The 14,927-nt window shown below is 45.4% G+C and overlaps 2 protein-coding genes across 5 annotated transcripts in view; one reads left to right on the top strand and one right to left on the bottom strand.

Annotated features, from left to right (window-relative positions):
• LOC310889785 (myosin-IIIb-like) overlaps positions 1 to 989 on the bottom strand; it is a 25,993-nt gene extending 25,004 nt beyond the window's left edge. The window contains exons 1-3 of the mRNA XM_083817817.1: positions 819 to 989; positions 675 to 740; positions 453 to 583 (exon numbers count right to left, since the gene is read on the bottom strand). Coding sequence (XP_083673943.1) covers positions 453 to 583; positions 675 to 740; positions 819 to 944 — 323 coding nt within the window. The 5' untranslated portion in view covers positions 945 to 989. The remainder of the gene's footprint in view (positions 1 to 452; positions 584 to 674; positions 741 to 818) is intronic.
• On the top strand, positions 980 to 14,927 carry ARHGEF39 (Rho guanine nucleotide exchange factor 39; the record flags this gene model as incomplete). Of its 4 annotated transcripts, none has more annotated exons than XM_083817822.1 (10): positions 980 to 1,071; positions 3,818 to 3,977; positions 4,596 to 4,690; positions 5,097 to 5,217; positions 6,242 to 6,360; positions 7,973 to 8,043; positions 8,447 to 8,575; positions 12,037 to 12,266; positions 13,067 to 13,155; positions 13,353 to 14,927. In XM_083817822.1, exons 2-10 carry the CDS (start codon positions 3,831 to 3,833, stop codon positions 13,366 to 13,368), a joined length of 1,017 nt encoding a protein of 338 aa, XP_083673948.1. In that variant the 5' UTR covers positions 980 to 1,071; positions 3,818 to 3,830. The 4 variants fall into 4 exon arrangements, with proteins under 4 accessions (XP_083673948.1, XP_083673949.1, XP_083673947.1 ...); XM_083817823.1 differs by lacking the exon at positions 980 to 1,071 and adding an exon at positions 1,124 to 1,616; XM_083817820.1 differs by lacking the exon at positions 980 to 1,071 and adding an exon at positions 1,639 to 1,782.

The raw sequence follows: 14,927 nt of genomic DNA, 5'->3' as shown, positions 1-14,927 counted from the left end.
CTCCATGATTTACAACCTTTATTACACAAGTTACACTGCGAGTCGTTTCACCAAAGAAAAGCAACCTGTTAGCGCTGGTTAATCTTTCCAACATGCCCAACAGAACCAACCCCTTCAGACCCGACACATTTAGCTTTGTTACCAGCATCGGCAGCCAAGTTGGTCCACAAAACCTACCTTCGTCTGCCACACATCTTTGATTGCAATCTGTTTTCCTGCCTGGAAAGCATCGAGATGGCGAACAAAGACGTGCTGCTAACGGAGCCAGGTTTTGACTCACCCAAAGCTTTCAAGATGAGCTTAGTACCAAACTCAGACAGGATGACTGCTGCTGGAGACCAGTGGCAGCACCCCAGCCTCCATGACGGCCGTGAGCTGCTCCCTGCTTGTGTCTCCCACCTGCGTCGGGCTCCTTCGTGCCCTCGAGGGCCGTGCCGGTGCCCGCGCCTCACCTGATGACGATGCACTGGCTCTGTGGACGGGCTCCCCGGCGGCCCAGCATGGCGTGGTAGGCCCGGTCGGCCACGGCAAAGATGTGTGGAGGCAGCGAGCCCTCATCGTGACACCGGTACTGCTCGGAGACCTGCGGGGGGGGAAAAGGGGCCTTGAGGAGGGAAGGAGCGAAGAGCCAGGCACCCCTGGAAGGGGCTCCCAGTCCGGGATGCTCCACTCACCTCTCTGCCGTAGAGCTGCAGGGGCTGGAAGGGGTTCAGGGCGATGAGGATGTCCCCCACGTCGGTCTGGCGGCGAGAGGGGAGAGCCGTGAGCCCAGCGTCCCGCCGCCCCGGCACCCCACCCCGGGCCCCGGCGGCACTCACGTAGACCTGCTGCCTCAGGAACCGCTCCCGCAGCCCGCGCAGCAGCGACGCCTCGTCCAGCTCCGACAGCGCCGCCAGGTTCCCCGCCGACCCGGCCGGCGGCTCCCGCTCCCCGGGCGACACCATGCCGGCCCCCCTCCCGAAGCCGTCCCGGCCCGGCTCGTCCCGCCCCGCCGCCGCCACCGCTCCGCCCCGGGGCCGCCCTGCGAGGCGGGGCCGCCATTTGAACGCGGGGCGGTGGCTGTGGGGCCGGGTAGGTAACGGTTGGCAGCGCCGCGTGAGGCGAGGGGGGACGGGGGCCGGCATCAGGCGGCCGCGGGGGTCTCGCTGAGGGGATGGGGGCGCCGAGGGCCCCCGGGGGTGCTGTGGGGAGAGCCCGAGGGTGTGTGGAGTGAGCCCCCGGGGTTCTGTGGGGCGAGCTGGGGGGACAAAAGTGTCCCCCCCCAGCCAGCCTGAGGGGCTGGGGAGGGCTCTGTCGGCCCTCGGCTGACAGCAGCTCGGCTGTAAGATCGCCCTGTCCTGGTGTCAAAATGGGGGCTTCAGCTCCAAACTGAGAGCAGAAGGAGAGTGGAGATAAGAGTAACCTGTGCTGCCACGCTGGGGGCATGCCCAGGGCTGTTAGTCTGCAGAAAGTGATGAAGGTGTGGGGTGGTGGGGCTGGAGAAGCGCGGGGCTTCTTCAAGACGGTGCCTTCCCGCAGCCTCTTCCAGTCTTGTGGAGTTGTCCTTCTTGGGGAGCAGAAGGAAGGAGGTGACCACGAGCAGGTCAAAACCTGTGAAAATAGAGAGCTGGAGAAGGGTGAGGAATCCTTGGGTGCCACAAAGGTGTCTGAGGGTGTGGAGCAACGCGCCCTTGGGTGCCCTGAAGGTGTCTGAGATGGACACTGCCCAGTGGTAGTGGGCATGTGGCAGGGCGAAGGCTCGAGCATCTCACCCTGGCGGTGTCCTGGCTGGGCCAGGAAGAGGTTGGTAGCACAGTCCTGCAGCTTCCCACGCCCTTGGAGGGAGGGAGTCCAGATACAAAGGGGCTCTGTAAGAGGTTCCGGAGCAGCCTGAGGAGGGGCTGCATGCAGGCACGAGCTCACCGTGATCTACAGATGGAGTCCAAATCAAGGGATCCTGTGAGCTGCATGAGGAATGCTCTGCTCTGCAGCTCGTGGGCCTTGCAATTAGTCCTAATTGCAAGATGGTCTGCCAGGACTCCTCAATCTTTTTCAGAGGTTAAAAAACAAAACAGCAACAACAACAAAAAAAAAACCCACAGGTTTCTAGCTGGTGGAGATGCAGCAGTAAGGAAATGGTGCTTGTGGAGCACAAGCACCTGGGAACGTCACTGTCCTTGGAGACAGGATGCAAGGACCTTGTGGCCCATGCATCTGACCCACTAGGCTGCTAACACTTCAGAGAAATATAGAGTGGCTAGTGTGAGATAACAAAGAGAGATTTGTTTTGAGGATGTTATAAATAGTAAAGTTAGAAACGTCACTGATTGTTAGCAGAGCATCATGAAGTAGTTAATTCTATAAAAAAGCTATTCAATAGTTTCTATTCTGAGTTTGAGAAGAAAGAAGCAAGCTGATGTGCTTAGATTACTTGTATGTGAAGTATTTTCTAGTCTACGCGGAGGTTCCAGACAACTCTCACCCAATAGACTTGAAAGAGTCGGAATTTAATATATTAAAGTTGAGAGATGGTCAAGCGTGGTGTGGATTTGTTTCTTTTTTGTTTCTTTTTTTTAAGGAAGTGGGCTGCAAAAGGTAAACACTTCACAGTCGGGACTGCAATTTACACTAGCTAAAAATACTCTTTGAATGGTAGCATCTTAGCCTGTTTTTTTTTGTGAGTACTTTGCAGCGGCCTGCTAATGCTAAGCTGTAGCTTAGTGCTATCTCTCCGGCTACTAGCAGTGTCTGGTCTTGACAAAGACCTGGCCACAGATAGGCTTGTGGTTGTTTTCTGAACAAATGTGAGAATAAACCTCTGGAGAAATTCTTGCTACTATAAAATATTGCATGTCCCTCAGCTATCTGGACTTTTGCGAACATATTAAATGAGACTCCATACCGTTTTTGTGCAAAACTTTTGTTTTATTGATTCAGGTATCTGAAGTGTCACTGGAAGACTGTATTTGACAGATTCACTTCTCACAGACAACTTACCTTTCTGTGCTAGTGCAGCTTGAATGTGTGTGAGCCTGAACTCTTGTGAAGGTAGCTGAATACAGGGAGGCAAACTTCCTCAGAAACCACAGACTTCATGCTGTGATAAGTGTGCAACAGGCTGCTCTGCCTTTTCATCAAAAGAAAGAGGAAGATTTAAGCAATGCTCTGGTAGTGCATGCTTCTTTCTCTGAGAGAGGGTGATAAAAGAAGCTGTTTCTCTGTTTAATGTAGCTGCAATACTCTTGCAGAAGAGAAGAGCAGCAGCGAAGCCAGTTGTGGATGGTGTGATTCACAGCAGATGCTAATCTCTGAAACCACAAACTGCTGTTGGAAAATAACAATGCAAGCCACTCACTTTTTGGGGGATCCTCCAGGGGAAAATGAACAAGAGTGTGCTTTCACTCTACACTCCCCCCTTTCTGTGCTTTCCCTCCATTTCTCCTCCTCCCCCAACAAACATTTTAGGGCTGTTTTCTGCTCCTATGCACAGTACATCTTCCACCCACCAACTTCCGTGGGTTTATTGAGAATTTCACATGAAGAGTTGGATGAAGCACAGGAAGCAGTGGCTTGTGGGTGAGGAAAGCGGGTGGAATTGTACTACTTATCTTGCTTTTGCAGTCTGGTCTGACTGTCACTGTTCCTCTGGTTGATGGGGGCTGCTGTAGCACAAATAGAAATGTACAAGGAAACTGTTAATGGCTGTTACTGGTAACTGGCTTCCCTCCTTCCACAGTAAAGCACAGAGCTCAGAATCCTACCCTATGGCCTAGGTTGCATGTTTGTTGTGTGTCCATCTCTCTTGGCTCTCAGGAGTGGTTATCTTTCTGTTTATCAGCTCTGAGACTACCATGAGTGGCTCACCCCTGCTACTTATGGCTGGAGCAAACACTGTGGAAGAGCAGAGGGCTCGCTGGGAGAGAAAACGCAGCCGGACAGCCAAGGAGCTGCTGGAAACTGAGCACAAATACCTTGAGCAGCTGGATTTGGTGGTCACAGTGAGTATCTGGGCCTTTCTGATATGTGGGTACCTTCAGACAGCACATACGTATTTCTGGTGTCATAGGGAAGGGTCACAGAGCAGGACTTTGATGCATCTCTACAGCAAGGGACAAGTCCCAGCTCTTCACATTTTCACATTGCTGAGGCTGAAAGGTGGTGTTTGTTTTTTTTTTTTCCCTCTGTCTTTTACTTCCTCTGCAACATCAGATAGCTTGTGTTTTCCATCCCCTTGGCTTTGGTCCTTACCCAGTCACACGTTTTTAAGTTTTGATTGTACAGGGGACTTGGCTTAAGATGCCTGCGATGTATGAAACATAGGAGCACAGCGGAGACAAAGATAGATTACAAACCAGGTGGTTAAAAACAGCTGCATCTAGGAATACTGAAATAGACTCAGTCAATGTAGTGCTGCTCCATGTGTTTACAGTTATGGTCAAAGTTAACAAGATGGCTTACATCTGGTGATAGGAATTTTAGGTGGGTGCCCATGATACCTGATATCCTTTGGAGCTCGAGAGGCTAGGCTGCAACTTCTTTCTTCCGCAGTGTGCTAAGAATGACCTTTGAGTGACCTGTGAATCTTAGCTGTTTGAAATTCTCTCTTTCCTTCGTAGTTCTTTGTGACAATTTTAAAGGCCAAAGGGACGCTTAAACCTGCTGTAATTGAAACCATATTTGGACCCCTGGAATCCATATATTCGGCCAGCCAGTAAGTGAACAGTCTGATGCAATTACTCTTGTAATGATATGGAGAGAATGAGAAAGTAAGACTTCAGGGAATAAAGCTAGCATCTTGTGAGACAGGCATTCACTTCTAACACTGCAAGCCTTGCTGGCACTTGCAGAAATACACAGGAAACTGCTGATCTGTATCCACTTATCTGGATACCCCATTGTTCTCTGGGTAGTGGTTTAAACGCAGTAAGACTGCTGTATGGTATTTTTACAGGTTGTTTTCTGTAGCTCACTCTGGCCACTAAGCAGATATTCTGAACAAACTGGATGTGAGGTGGAGACTGACAAATGAAGGCCAGCATAGGAGTGGACCAAAGGGAGCTGGGAAAATTGTATCAATAATGTACCCATGCCTACCTATCTTTCTTCCTTGTGCACAGGGTTCTGTCGCTTCACCTGGAGAGAGGAAATTTAGGGCTGGGATTGGAAAATTTCTGTCAGAAATTGGAGCTTTATGGCCACTATGCTGAGAACTTGGAACAGGCAAATAAAACCTTGAAGGTAAATATCTCCTTTACTCTTCCTGATTTCTCTTCCGTTTCTCAATTCTTTGAAACAACTACATCCTTCCCTTTTACTTAATTATGTGTCCGGAGTGGTCAGTTGTCTTTCTTTTTCCGGGCTGCTGCTGTTCTCTCAGTCTTTTAGCCATAATAGAGTAGTGAGAACCTCTCTCTTTATATAGAGCTTCAAATTTTTGGAGCATGTTTCGTGTGTGAGTGTGCGTTTACACACACTAAGCAGAGCTTTCTCAAAGAGTTCTGTTTAAATTCCCACTCTTCCCTGGCTGGCAAGCCTGGAGAGTTTGCAGTGGTAACACTATGGGACAGTGGTCTCGTTCTGGAGAGTTATCAGGTCTCCCAGTCTTTCCCACTACCACCAAGTGTATCATAATGGTGGGATTTCCTTTTTTCTTCCCATTTTTTTTTCTACAGCAGATGAAATTGTTTTCCCTCCCACTTACCTTTCCACATATAGTCTATCTCCCAAGAAATTTCAGAAAGATGTATCTTTATTTCAAAGTCCTGAAAGCTGTATCTGGAGTTTAAACCACCTGACTTGAGGTTCTTGTCAGTGCATGTTTCCAGCTGCAGGGTGTACTAGGATATTTCTGTTCTGTTCTGCTTGTAAGCATACATACTCACATCCCAAGATAAAAGAAGCCATTTTGGATACTTGTCTTTAAGTGATAAGAGTGTGGGACTGTAGTGCTTTGTCTTGAAATGAATGGCAAAAAGCCACAAGTGGACTTGTTTTTCTCCTGAGTAAACCTTTCTTGTTCTTTCTTTCCATATGCTGAGTATACTAGTTTTATACTTCTGTGCATATATGAAGAGGGGATATAATTTAAATTACCCATTGGGAAATGGTTGTTAGAAAAAAGGAAATGGCTTGTCCATGGCCACAAAACCTTGTTGATGCTTGTGCTTAGTACTGAGGTTCTGTTTTCTAAGCTCTAGTGCAAACTAGAATGCGTGTTTATTCCTGTACTCTCAAAGCAATATACCTTTTCTGCTGCACACAGGAGCAGTTGAGGAGAAATAAGTCATTTCGACGCTTTAAGAAGCTCCAAGAGACTCGACCTCAGTTTCAAGGAAAGAAGCTAGAGGATTTGCTTCCTTTACCTCTGCAGAGGTTGCACCAGTAAGCAAGTAATTCAAGGTGTTAGTATGAGAAGGGAAAAAGGCAGATAATAGTATGTTGTTAATAGCATATATCTCCAAATTGGAGCATATAGATTGCAGTGAAACAGTCCTGAAGATGTGCTTGTAAAATGGAATCAGTGTATGTGGATGGAAAATGATGCGGAGAGGTAGCTGTGTTTAGCTCTGGCTCTTAAGCTCGTAAGATCTTCAACTAATTCTCAGGTAGAATTCAAGTGAAGGCTGTCTGGCATCTCAATAAGTGACTGAAGTTGGGACCTAAACAAAAGCAGGTTGTCTGAAGCGCTGCAGAAGTGCTGCTTTCAGCTAGAGAAGGTCTTGCTTTGCTTTTGTGCACATTGCTGATGTGGAGCATTGTGACTCTTCTTGTGGATGGTTGATTTTAGAGAGAGATAAGATTAATGAAGTCAGGGGAACTTACCCCCATGTATGGTTATCGGGTCTGACTGCATGCTTTCCTCATATTTGGTGCATGTCACAACTGTCTGAGCCTGGACAGATCCAGTCTGGATTGCTGCATTCTGCTTGAAGCGTCCTTTGAAGAGGCAGGCTGACTGCATGAGGAGAGTGCTGCATGCACTCAGTGGCTACTTTTTTTGGGGAGGGTATGAGGGTAATACAGAGCCTGGGTAGTTTGCTGGGAACCTGGATGCTGCTGCTGTAAGTCAAGTAACTGTTCTCTAATCATGGCCTTATTCGTGCTAAAGCACCATTAAGAGATTGAGAGCCTTGCTTCTTTGAAAATAACTGGGGATGAGAATAGTGCAGTTTTTCAGATAGCTTTATTCAATGTTTTTAATCAGCTTGGCAGATACAAATGTAAGCTGTCTTTATTACTGTAATTCTTTGGATAATTCCTTTGAATACATAAAACAGCAGTATATTTGTTGCTATCCAACGGTTTGGAAAAATGGTGGCTTTTTAACAGAAGGTTTAATTTTTTTCATTAATTAGCTCTTTCATATTCAAGTTTCATCAGAACTCTGTTACGTATACTGCGGGTCATAAGACTTCTGCCATTTTATGCATCTGTTCCATGTGGTATTTCTTCTGTCATTTCAGACTGAAAATAGTTTTGCTTTATTGGGAGAAAGCATTTGCAGAGATCTGATCCTTTCTGGTAACGACTGGAGAGGAAAAAATAAAAAAGGCGTCTCCCGGTAGTTATTGAAATGCCTTTATTTTCTTGTGTGGGCAGAGAACATATGGTATGAATGCTTCCATTCAGACAAAAAAAAAAAAAACACACCACACAATAGTTCAAAGAGTTCAATTTGTCTTTTATTGAAGACGTTATGTGAATGTTGAAGTCTTCTAGAATCTCATGAACTTAAGGAATATGTGAGGTTGTTCTTACCAGCTCCCCAGGAAATGCCAAAGGCTTGCAAATGTATAAAATATGTGGTATAATATAATTGACAAATCTGAAGATAAAATGAATGTGATCAAAGAAATGTTAGCAAAAGCTGCTTGGTTACACTTAAAGGTGTGTACTGCATTTCCTGATGGAGTATTTGTCATTTTGTCACTAATAGGAGATGCTGCTGTTCCTGGTGTGTCTTTGTGAAATGAAACTGCTCTTTCTCTCTCAGGTACAAGCATTTCCTCAGAGACCTGCTGGAGAACACCAGCCCAGACAGTGCTGAGTACCAGAAACTTGCAAGTATGATTTTGTCTGTAAATGCTACTGCTTTAATTTCTCCAGTGAATGCTGGCATTTTGATCAGTGTTAGCTTCCTTGCTGGCACTTCAATTTGCATATTTTTTCTGTTTCTACAGGAAGAAAAATCTTTATCTATCGGGGTTTCTAGTGCATTACTATTTTCCTTCACCATCTTGCTCAAAAGATACCCCTGAGAACACAGAGGGAATAGCAATGTAGAGTGACTGATTCGGAAACTTATTGGATTGGTCATCTATTGCAATCTCTTGCTGAAATTAATGAATAAACTTGTTAATTGATACTTGTTCTAAAAGATTTGCTTCCTATTTTCATCTTATCTTTTCACGGCGAGTTAGATGAGCAGTAGTGCATGCTCATTTGTGATAACCTGCTGTTGTTTCAGAGACTGTGAAATCTGCTTCTGAGGTGTCTCAATGGGTCCAGGACATTGTTCGTAAGAGAGAGAACTCACTGCAGCTACTTCGTGTTCAGAAGCTCCTCAAAGGACGGAAGACCCAGGTGTTGACTCCAGGTGGGTCTTATAGACATCTCTGCTTTCCTTCTGCTCAGCTAAGTTAACTGGAGATAGGCTTGCCTTCATCTCAGCTGAAATAACTGGAGATAGGCTTGCCTTCATCTGGAGGTAGGCTTGCCTTCGTCTCAGTTCCTGAGGAATATGTTGTTTTTGGTTTTGTTTTAATTTTGAGTTGCGAATTCCCTAGACTTCTGCTCACACCCTATACATGAAAGGAAACATCTCTTACCAAAAGGGTTAAGCCGTGGCAGAAATCAGAGTATTTGTGCTGATAGTTGAGATATATAAAGTCACAGTCATTGGCATGTCAGTTCATCTGATTAGATAATGAGGTTTCTTTAGGATCTCCTATTTGACTGGGTACTCTCCAAGCCCAGAGCATCCTCAACCTCGTGAAGTTTAACAAGGTCAAGTGCACGGTCCCGCACTTGGGTCAGGGCAATCCCAAGCACAAACACAGTCTGGTAGGAGAATGCATTGAGAACAGCTCCAAGGAAAAGGACTTGGGTGTGTTGGTTGTTGAGAAGCTGGACATAAGCTGTCAATGTGCACTTGCAGCCCAGCAAGCCAACCGTGTCCTGGGCTGCACCAAAAGCAGCATGGGCAGCAGGGTGAGGGAGGGGATTGTCCCCCTCTGCTATGCTCTCGTGGGACCCCACCTGGAGCCCTGCACCCAGCTCTGGGGCCCCCAGCACAAGGAGGACACGGAGCTGTTGGAGCAGATCCAGAGGCCACGAGGATGCTCAGAGGGCTGGAGCACCTCTGCTGTGGGGATGCGCTGAGGGAGCTGGGGGTGTTCAGCCTGGAGGAGAGAAGGCTCCGGGGAAACCTTACAGCGGCCTGCCAGTGCCTAAAGGGGGGTGCAGGACAGCTGGGGGGGGACTCTTTGTCAGGGGGTTGGGTGATAGGACAAGGGGGAATGGCTTTAAACTAAAAGACGGTAGGTCTAGATTAGATGTTAGGAGGAAATTCTTTACTCAGAGGGCAGTGAGACACTGGCACAGGCTGCCCAGAGAAGCTGTGGCTGCCCCATCCCTGGCAGTGCTCGAGGCCAGGCTGGGTGGGGCTTTGGGCAACCTGGGCTGGTGGGAGGTGCTCCAAGCTACATACGAACATTATGAGAAATATGTCTGGTCTGGACAATTACGAAATGGCCACTTTAGGCTTCACCCATGCCTGCACACCCTCAATAAACACAGCTGTTTTAGAGGTCATCTAGAAACAATGCGGCAATTGGAGCACTGAAGTCATGGTGTGTAAAGGTTTCTAAGATGCACCTCCAGGTATCTGTGAATTTGGTTGTACTTTTTACTTTCTACATGTGGATTTTGGGGTGAAAGTAGAAAAAAAGGCTATCACAGATTATCATTCTTCAAGATGTTAAGTCAATACACAAATTGATTTACAATTCTGTTTCTAGTTCTGCTTAGAATCCTTTTGGTGATGCTAGCAGAAAGAGAGCTAACACAGGTGTGCTCTGCTTATACTAAGCATCGTGCGTGTGTGGGGGTGCCTGGACACATCCGGATAGTACATAAGTAAAAACGTAAATCAATTATCTTGGGTAACAGAATTAATAAGATAAGCCCAAGGGAAAAACAAATGCAAAAAACAGTATAGCTAGACCAGAAATGGACATTGCTAGAAAGCTTAAGATCTACTTTTTTTGTCTCCATATATTCTGAGAGATGTACTAAAACTAATACTAAGGGTCTATAGACAACTTACCATTATCTAGGACAGAGAACTGTGATTGTTATGTTTTCCATTAGCTGGAGTAAAATAGGTGCGTTTGGGAATGGGGGAGGAGAGGAGTTGTCAGAGGCAACTGGGTATTGCTAGTTTTGAGCCAGCTCAACAACTTCCCTTTTGCAGAAACAAACTAGCTTTTACAGAACTTTGAAGATTGCATCCTATTACTAGGAGGGAAGAGATGAAAAATCAAAATGCTTGTTTGGAGTTTTGGAGTCAGGTATCACTGAGGTCTGATGCTCCCAATGTAAGGAGACCCTGCTCTTCTTGCTGCCTTCCATACGTAGGGCAAAAACTATCTTAACTAGAATCACCTTTTAACATAGCACACTGTTCTGCCATCCCTAGCTTCCCTGGGGATGCTTCCATGCCCTTCTTTCACAAGAATTTTCTAAACTATGTGTCCCAGGGAATCCTGAAAGTGGATCCATATCTCAAGACTTCCAGGACAGTCTAGCTCAATCTGTATGCTAGCAAATTTGATCACAGTTTACTTAGTCTGAAGGAAACAGTTCCCAGTCCCACACTGCTTACTCCTTCCTTCCATTTGTTTTTTAAATTTGGACTGATCCCTTCACCTCACTTTCCTCTCCCTCAGTTTCTTTTTCAGGTAAGAGACATAGTTCCTGCGGAGTAAGCGAAGCAGCAATTCACTTGCCTCTATATTTTGTAACTGTAGCATACTCAGATATGACAATCCATACTTAAAATTGTGCAGTTCTGTGAAATGTACTTACTAGCTCAGCTAGATGCTATGGCACAAAAAAATGGCTGAAGTTTTCTGGGAAGTGTTTCCCAGACCAGGTGATACCATATTCTGGCTTTGAATTTTTATAGATTATCTTCTTACTAGCAGGTGTCTTTGTGATTCCCGTGAATTGATGGCCATTTGTACAATAATCCTTGGGGTTGGAGGCATTGCTTTAATTACTCCATTTTGTGTAGATGCCATTTTCTTTTATTACCACCTACATCTAGGTTTTTCATTATTTTTTTAAGCATTTTCCTGCTGATTTCTCTACCTTTTAATTCATTGCAGGTCATTTCATGGGTAGGTGATACTGGACCCTATTCTGTAAGAGAAGGTTAATAAGGTTGCCTATTCAAGCCTTTCATTTAATAACATTTTGTCTCTGCTTTGCTGTATATCGTTACAGCAATCTCCATTCTGTAATTTGTTTACTACAGAACTGTATATAGTTAGATGATCTTTGAAATGATTTTTTTTTAATTAGCATGCGCAAGCAAACAAAACTGGGGAAGAATAATAAATGTTCAAAGTTTAGGTTAACTTCTGTTTTGCTGTTAATGACAAGCAATTGGGTGACACCATTTAAGGCTGTTCATGGCATGTTTTCCAACAGTTTATGTTAACTTAAAGGTATGCATACCATTTTGAAAACATGAGTGTTTTTTTTGTTTCTCTTTGAACAGATCTGCATATAATAGTATCCTCTTAATTGACATACTAGCTTTATAAGAACTCGAGTCTGTTCCTCGTATATTAAAAGTTTTGGGTGATCTCTGCTTGTCGTGGGTGCTGATGAGCAGGTTCCAGTTGACGCTTAGCGCCTTCTGGTGGCTGGAATGGATATAGAGCCTGGTAGCCTCAGGGTAACTCATTGTATTCTTTTTTTGTAGTATTACATCCTTTTTTTGTGCCAATGATTGTCTGACAACTGTCTTTGTTTTCCTTCCATGCTTAGGGCGCTGGTATATCCGAGAAGGCTGGCTTTTGGTGGTGCCTTCCAAGGGAGAAGAACTGAAGCGCAGGATGTTCTTCCTTTTTTCTGATATCTTTGTTGCAACAAAACCCTGCCACCCACTCCACCTGCTAAACTCGAACAAATTTGCATGCACGGCTGTCTACCCACTTCACCAGTGCGTGGTGGATAAAGTGTTTGGCCACACACAGAGCCAGGGAGGGCTCCTCAGTGTAAGTATTCCTGGCAGCAGCATCAGGGGGTCAGACTTGCAAAGCAAGTCTCTAGCTGTCTCAGCAGCAGCAGGACTGAGACGACAAGTGGTGACAATGGTAAATGAAAGAGCTAGTCCGAGTTAGGGCAACTCTTCTCTTTTTTGGGTGATGTAGGCTGTCCTTTTCCCTTCGGTGTGGGCCTTCTGAGCACTGTGTATGGGCTGCTGCTTGTTCCACATGGGTCATGTGAGGAGGGTGTGATCAGAACATGTTTTGGGGATAGCCCTACAGACACATGATGAGCAATACACAGCATTAGTGATTGTGGGATGAGCTTACAGGAAATCCCAAAGAACAGAGAAAACAGAGGTGGTGGTATTATCATAATGGACATTGCTCGTGCATCCGACTCCCTGGGGGCTGCAGGGTCTCTGAGACTAATGCCATCGGTGGGGATTTCAAGTTCAGGTCTTTCCAGGTTGCAGCACGTGGGGGGCTGTGTTGGCTCATTCCTTGCAAGCCATGGAAAAGAACTCGGTTAAACTGTGAATTTGCATTGGTGGTAGTGGAAGGACCTCTAGAGGCAGCTTGGAATAAGGCAGAAAAATGGATGGACAGCATATGCGGAGTGGCATTGCTGACTTCCAAACACCTCATTAAGTCAAAGCACGCTGACATTTGTAGCTGGACATCTGGCACTTGCTCTGTACCATCTGGACCCTGGCTTCCTCCAGTATCAATGCTAAACTTCCCTAACTACTGACAAAAAATGGCAGAAATCAGCATCCAGGCACAAGTCAATTCTGTTTGTCTTTCAGCTTTCCTTCCCACACAAGACACTGTTGTTGATGTCCGGCGACCAGCAAGATATTAATGACTGGTATCAGAGTCTCAAAGCTGCAGTCAGGTAGGCCTTTATCTTCCAGAGGTGGAGAGGAAGTGGGGGTAGAACAGTCATATGGACAATCATACGGACACGGGTATTTTCATCAGTTCTGTGGTTATAAGGCTGATAGAGGAGACCTGGCTGACAGCCAGGAGGCAAGGGAATAATAACGGACCTCATATATTAACAGTGTACTTTCCCTTCATTTTTCTCAACAGGCGTCTGAAAGCCTGACCCATCTGAGAACAAACTGGCAGGACAACCATCCCTCTCGATAGAAAGCTACATAATTTTAGGACATGGTCAAGGACATGATAGTAGGAGAGTTGCATTTAGAGGGACTACACACCAAGCCTGTGAAATTATGCTTTGTCAGCTGATATGGCAAAAAAACGTGTATATACATTCAGAATTTGTGTATTAAGAATCTGTATTAAGCCTTTCCCCCAATTTAGCTTAGAAGCTTCTAGCTTTCCTGTACTTTTTCTCCTGATGGTTAACTTAAGGACAACTAGAAGAAACCTTGATTTGCCTTCCCTCATTAAATGTTTTTTTTATCTACCTGTCTTTCTAAATCAGCATTTTCACACTTGTACGTTTACCTTCTCTTACTTCTGGCTCATAAGTCCTTTGATCAGAAAGGGTGTTTTGGCTAACAATAACACAGGCATAACACAGTACTTCTGCTAGTGCTACAGGGCCACAGAATCTTCCTCCCCTGACATATTTTTAATCATACCCTTCAGTTTTCAACCAAAATAGTTTGAAAGTTATTGCCCTTCTTTCTCTAAGAAAGTGACAGGTGAGCAGATCAAGGGAAAACAGTTCAGTGCTTAAAATCCTACTTCTGTTTCTCATCAATCCTATGCAAAAGTTAATCTACTGAACTAACTGAAATGAACTAATAGGTAACATAGTCTGATGCTTACCAACCAGGGTTCACATTTCTAATCTGAATCCAAAGAGACTATGCAGGTGAAACGCTATCCTTTGCCTTCAAAGTATGCAGTACCTTTATCACACCAAAACTGCATTGAAATGCCCAGGCAGCACCTCTGCTCCGAAAGCACTCTGGAAATTTGCACAGGGCTACAGTTATCATTTTGGGGCATCAGATTGCAGGTAATGCACTCAAGTTCTTTACTAAGAGGAAAGACCACCTGACAGCAGCACTAGGCTATTATTCTCGAGAATTAAGTATTGAAGCCTCAACATGGACTTCTAATAATGTAGAAGTTATGCAGCAACAGCAGTTGGTTCATATTGTCCATTAAGGATAAAGTACCTGTTTGAACAAGACCGTAGGTCATCAACTGCGAGCAGTGCAATTGCACTCCTTACAGTTGATGACCTGTCTTGTTCAGTCTCTGGAAAAATGTATTTTTTTTTTACACTCATAAGCTGCAGCTACAACTGTCAAGTACGAATCAAAGGTAAAGCCAGCACTTTAAGTTTCATATCTGCATTTGCGTTATTCTCTGAAGAAGTTCTGCCACTATCTCTTTTTTGCTCTAAGAGAACAATACAGAGATTTCTTGCAACTCTGTAGCTGAGGTGTCTTACCAAGCTCAAGAGTATCAACTTATTCCTGTCCATGTTGCCAGCCTTATAACCCAAGTCTCATTGGTACTGCTGCTTTTAAAACTTGTTTCAGTGGTACCATCCTAATTTGTGTTCAGCTCTGCTGCAACAGTACAACCAGGCTGATTTTTCACTGTATTTGCAGCCCTGAAGGCCTGCACACTGGCTTCTAGAGAACTTCAGTTCTATCACAGCGGAGACACTATCCCAGT

Source organism: Anser anser, assembly GCF_964211835.1.
Source record: "Anser anser genome assembly, chromosome: Z".
Lineage (NCBI taxonomy): Eukaryota > Metazoa > Chordata > Aves > Anseriformes > Anatidae > Anser > Anser anser.
This window is presented reverse-complemented; position numbering and strand designations above follow the sequence as displayed.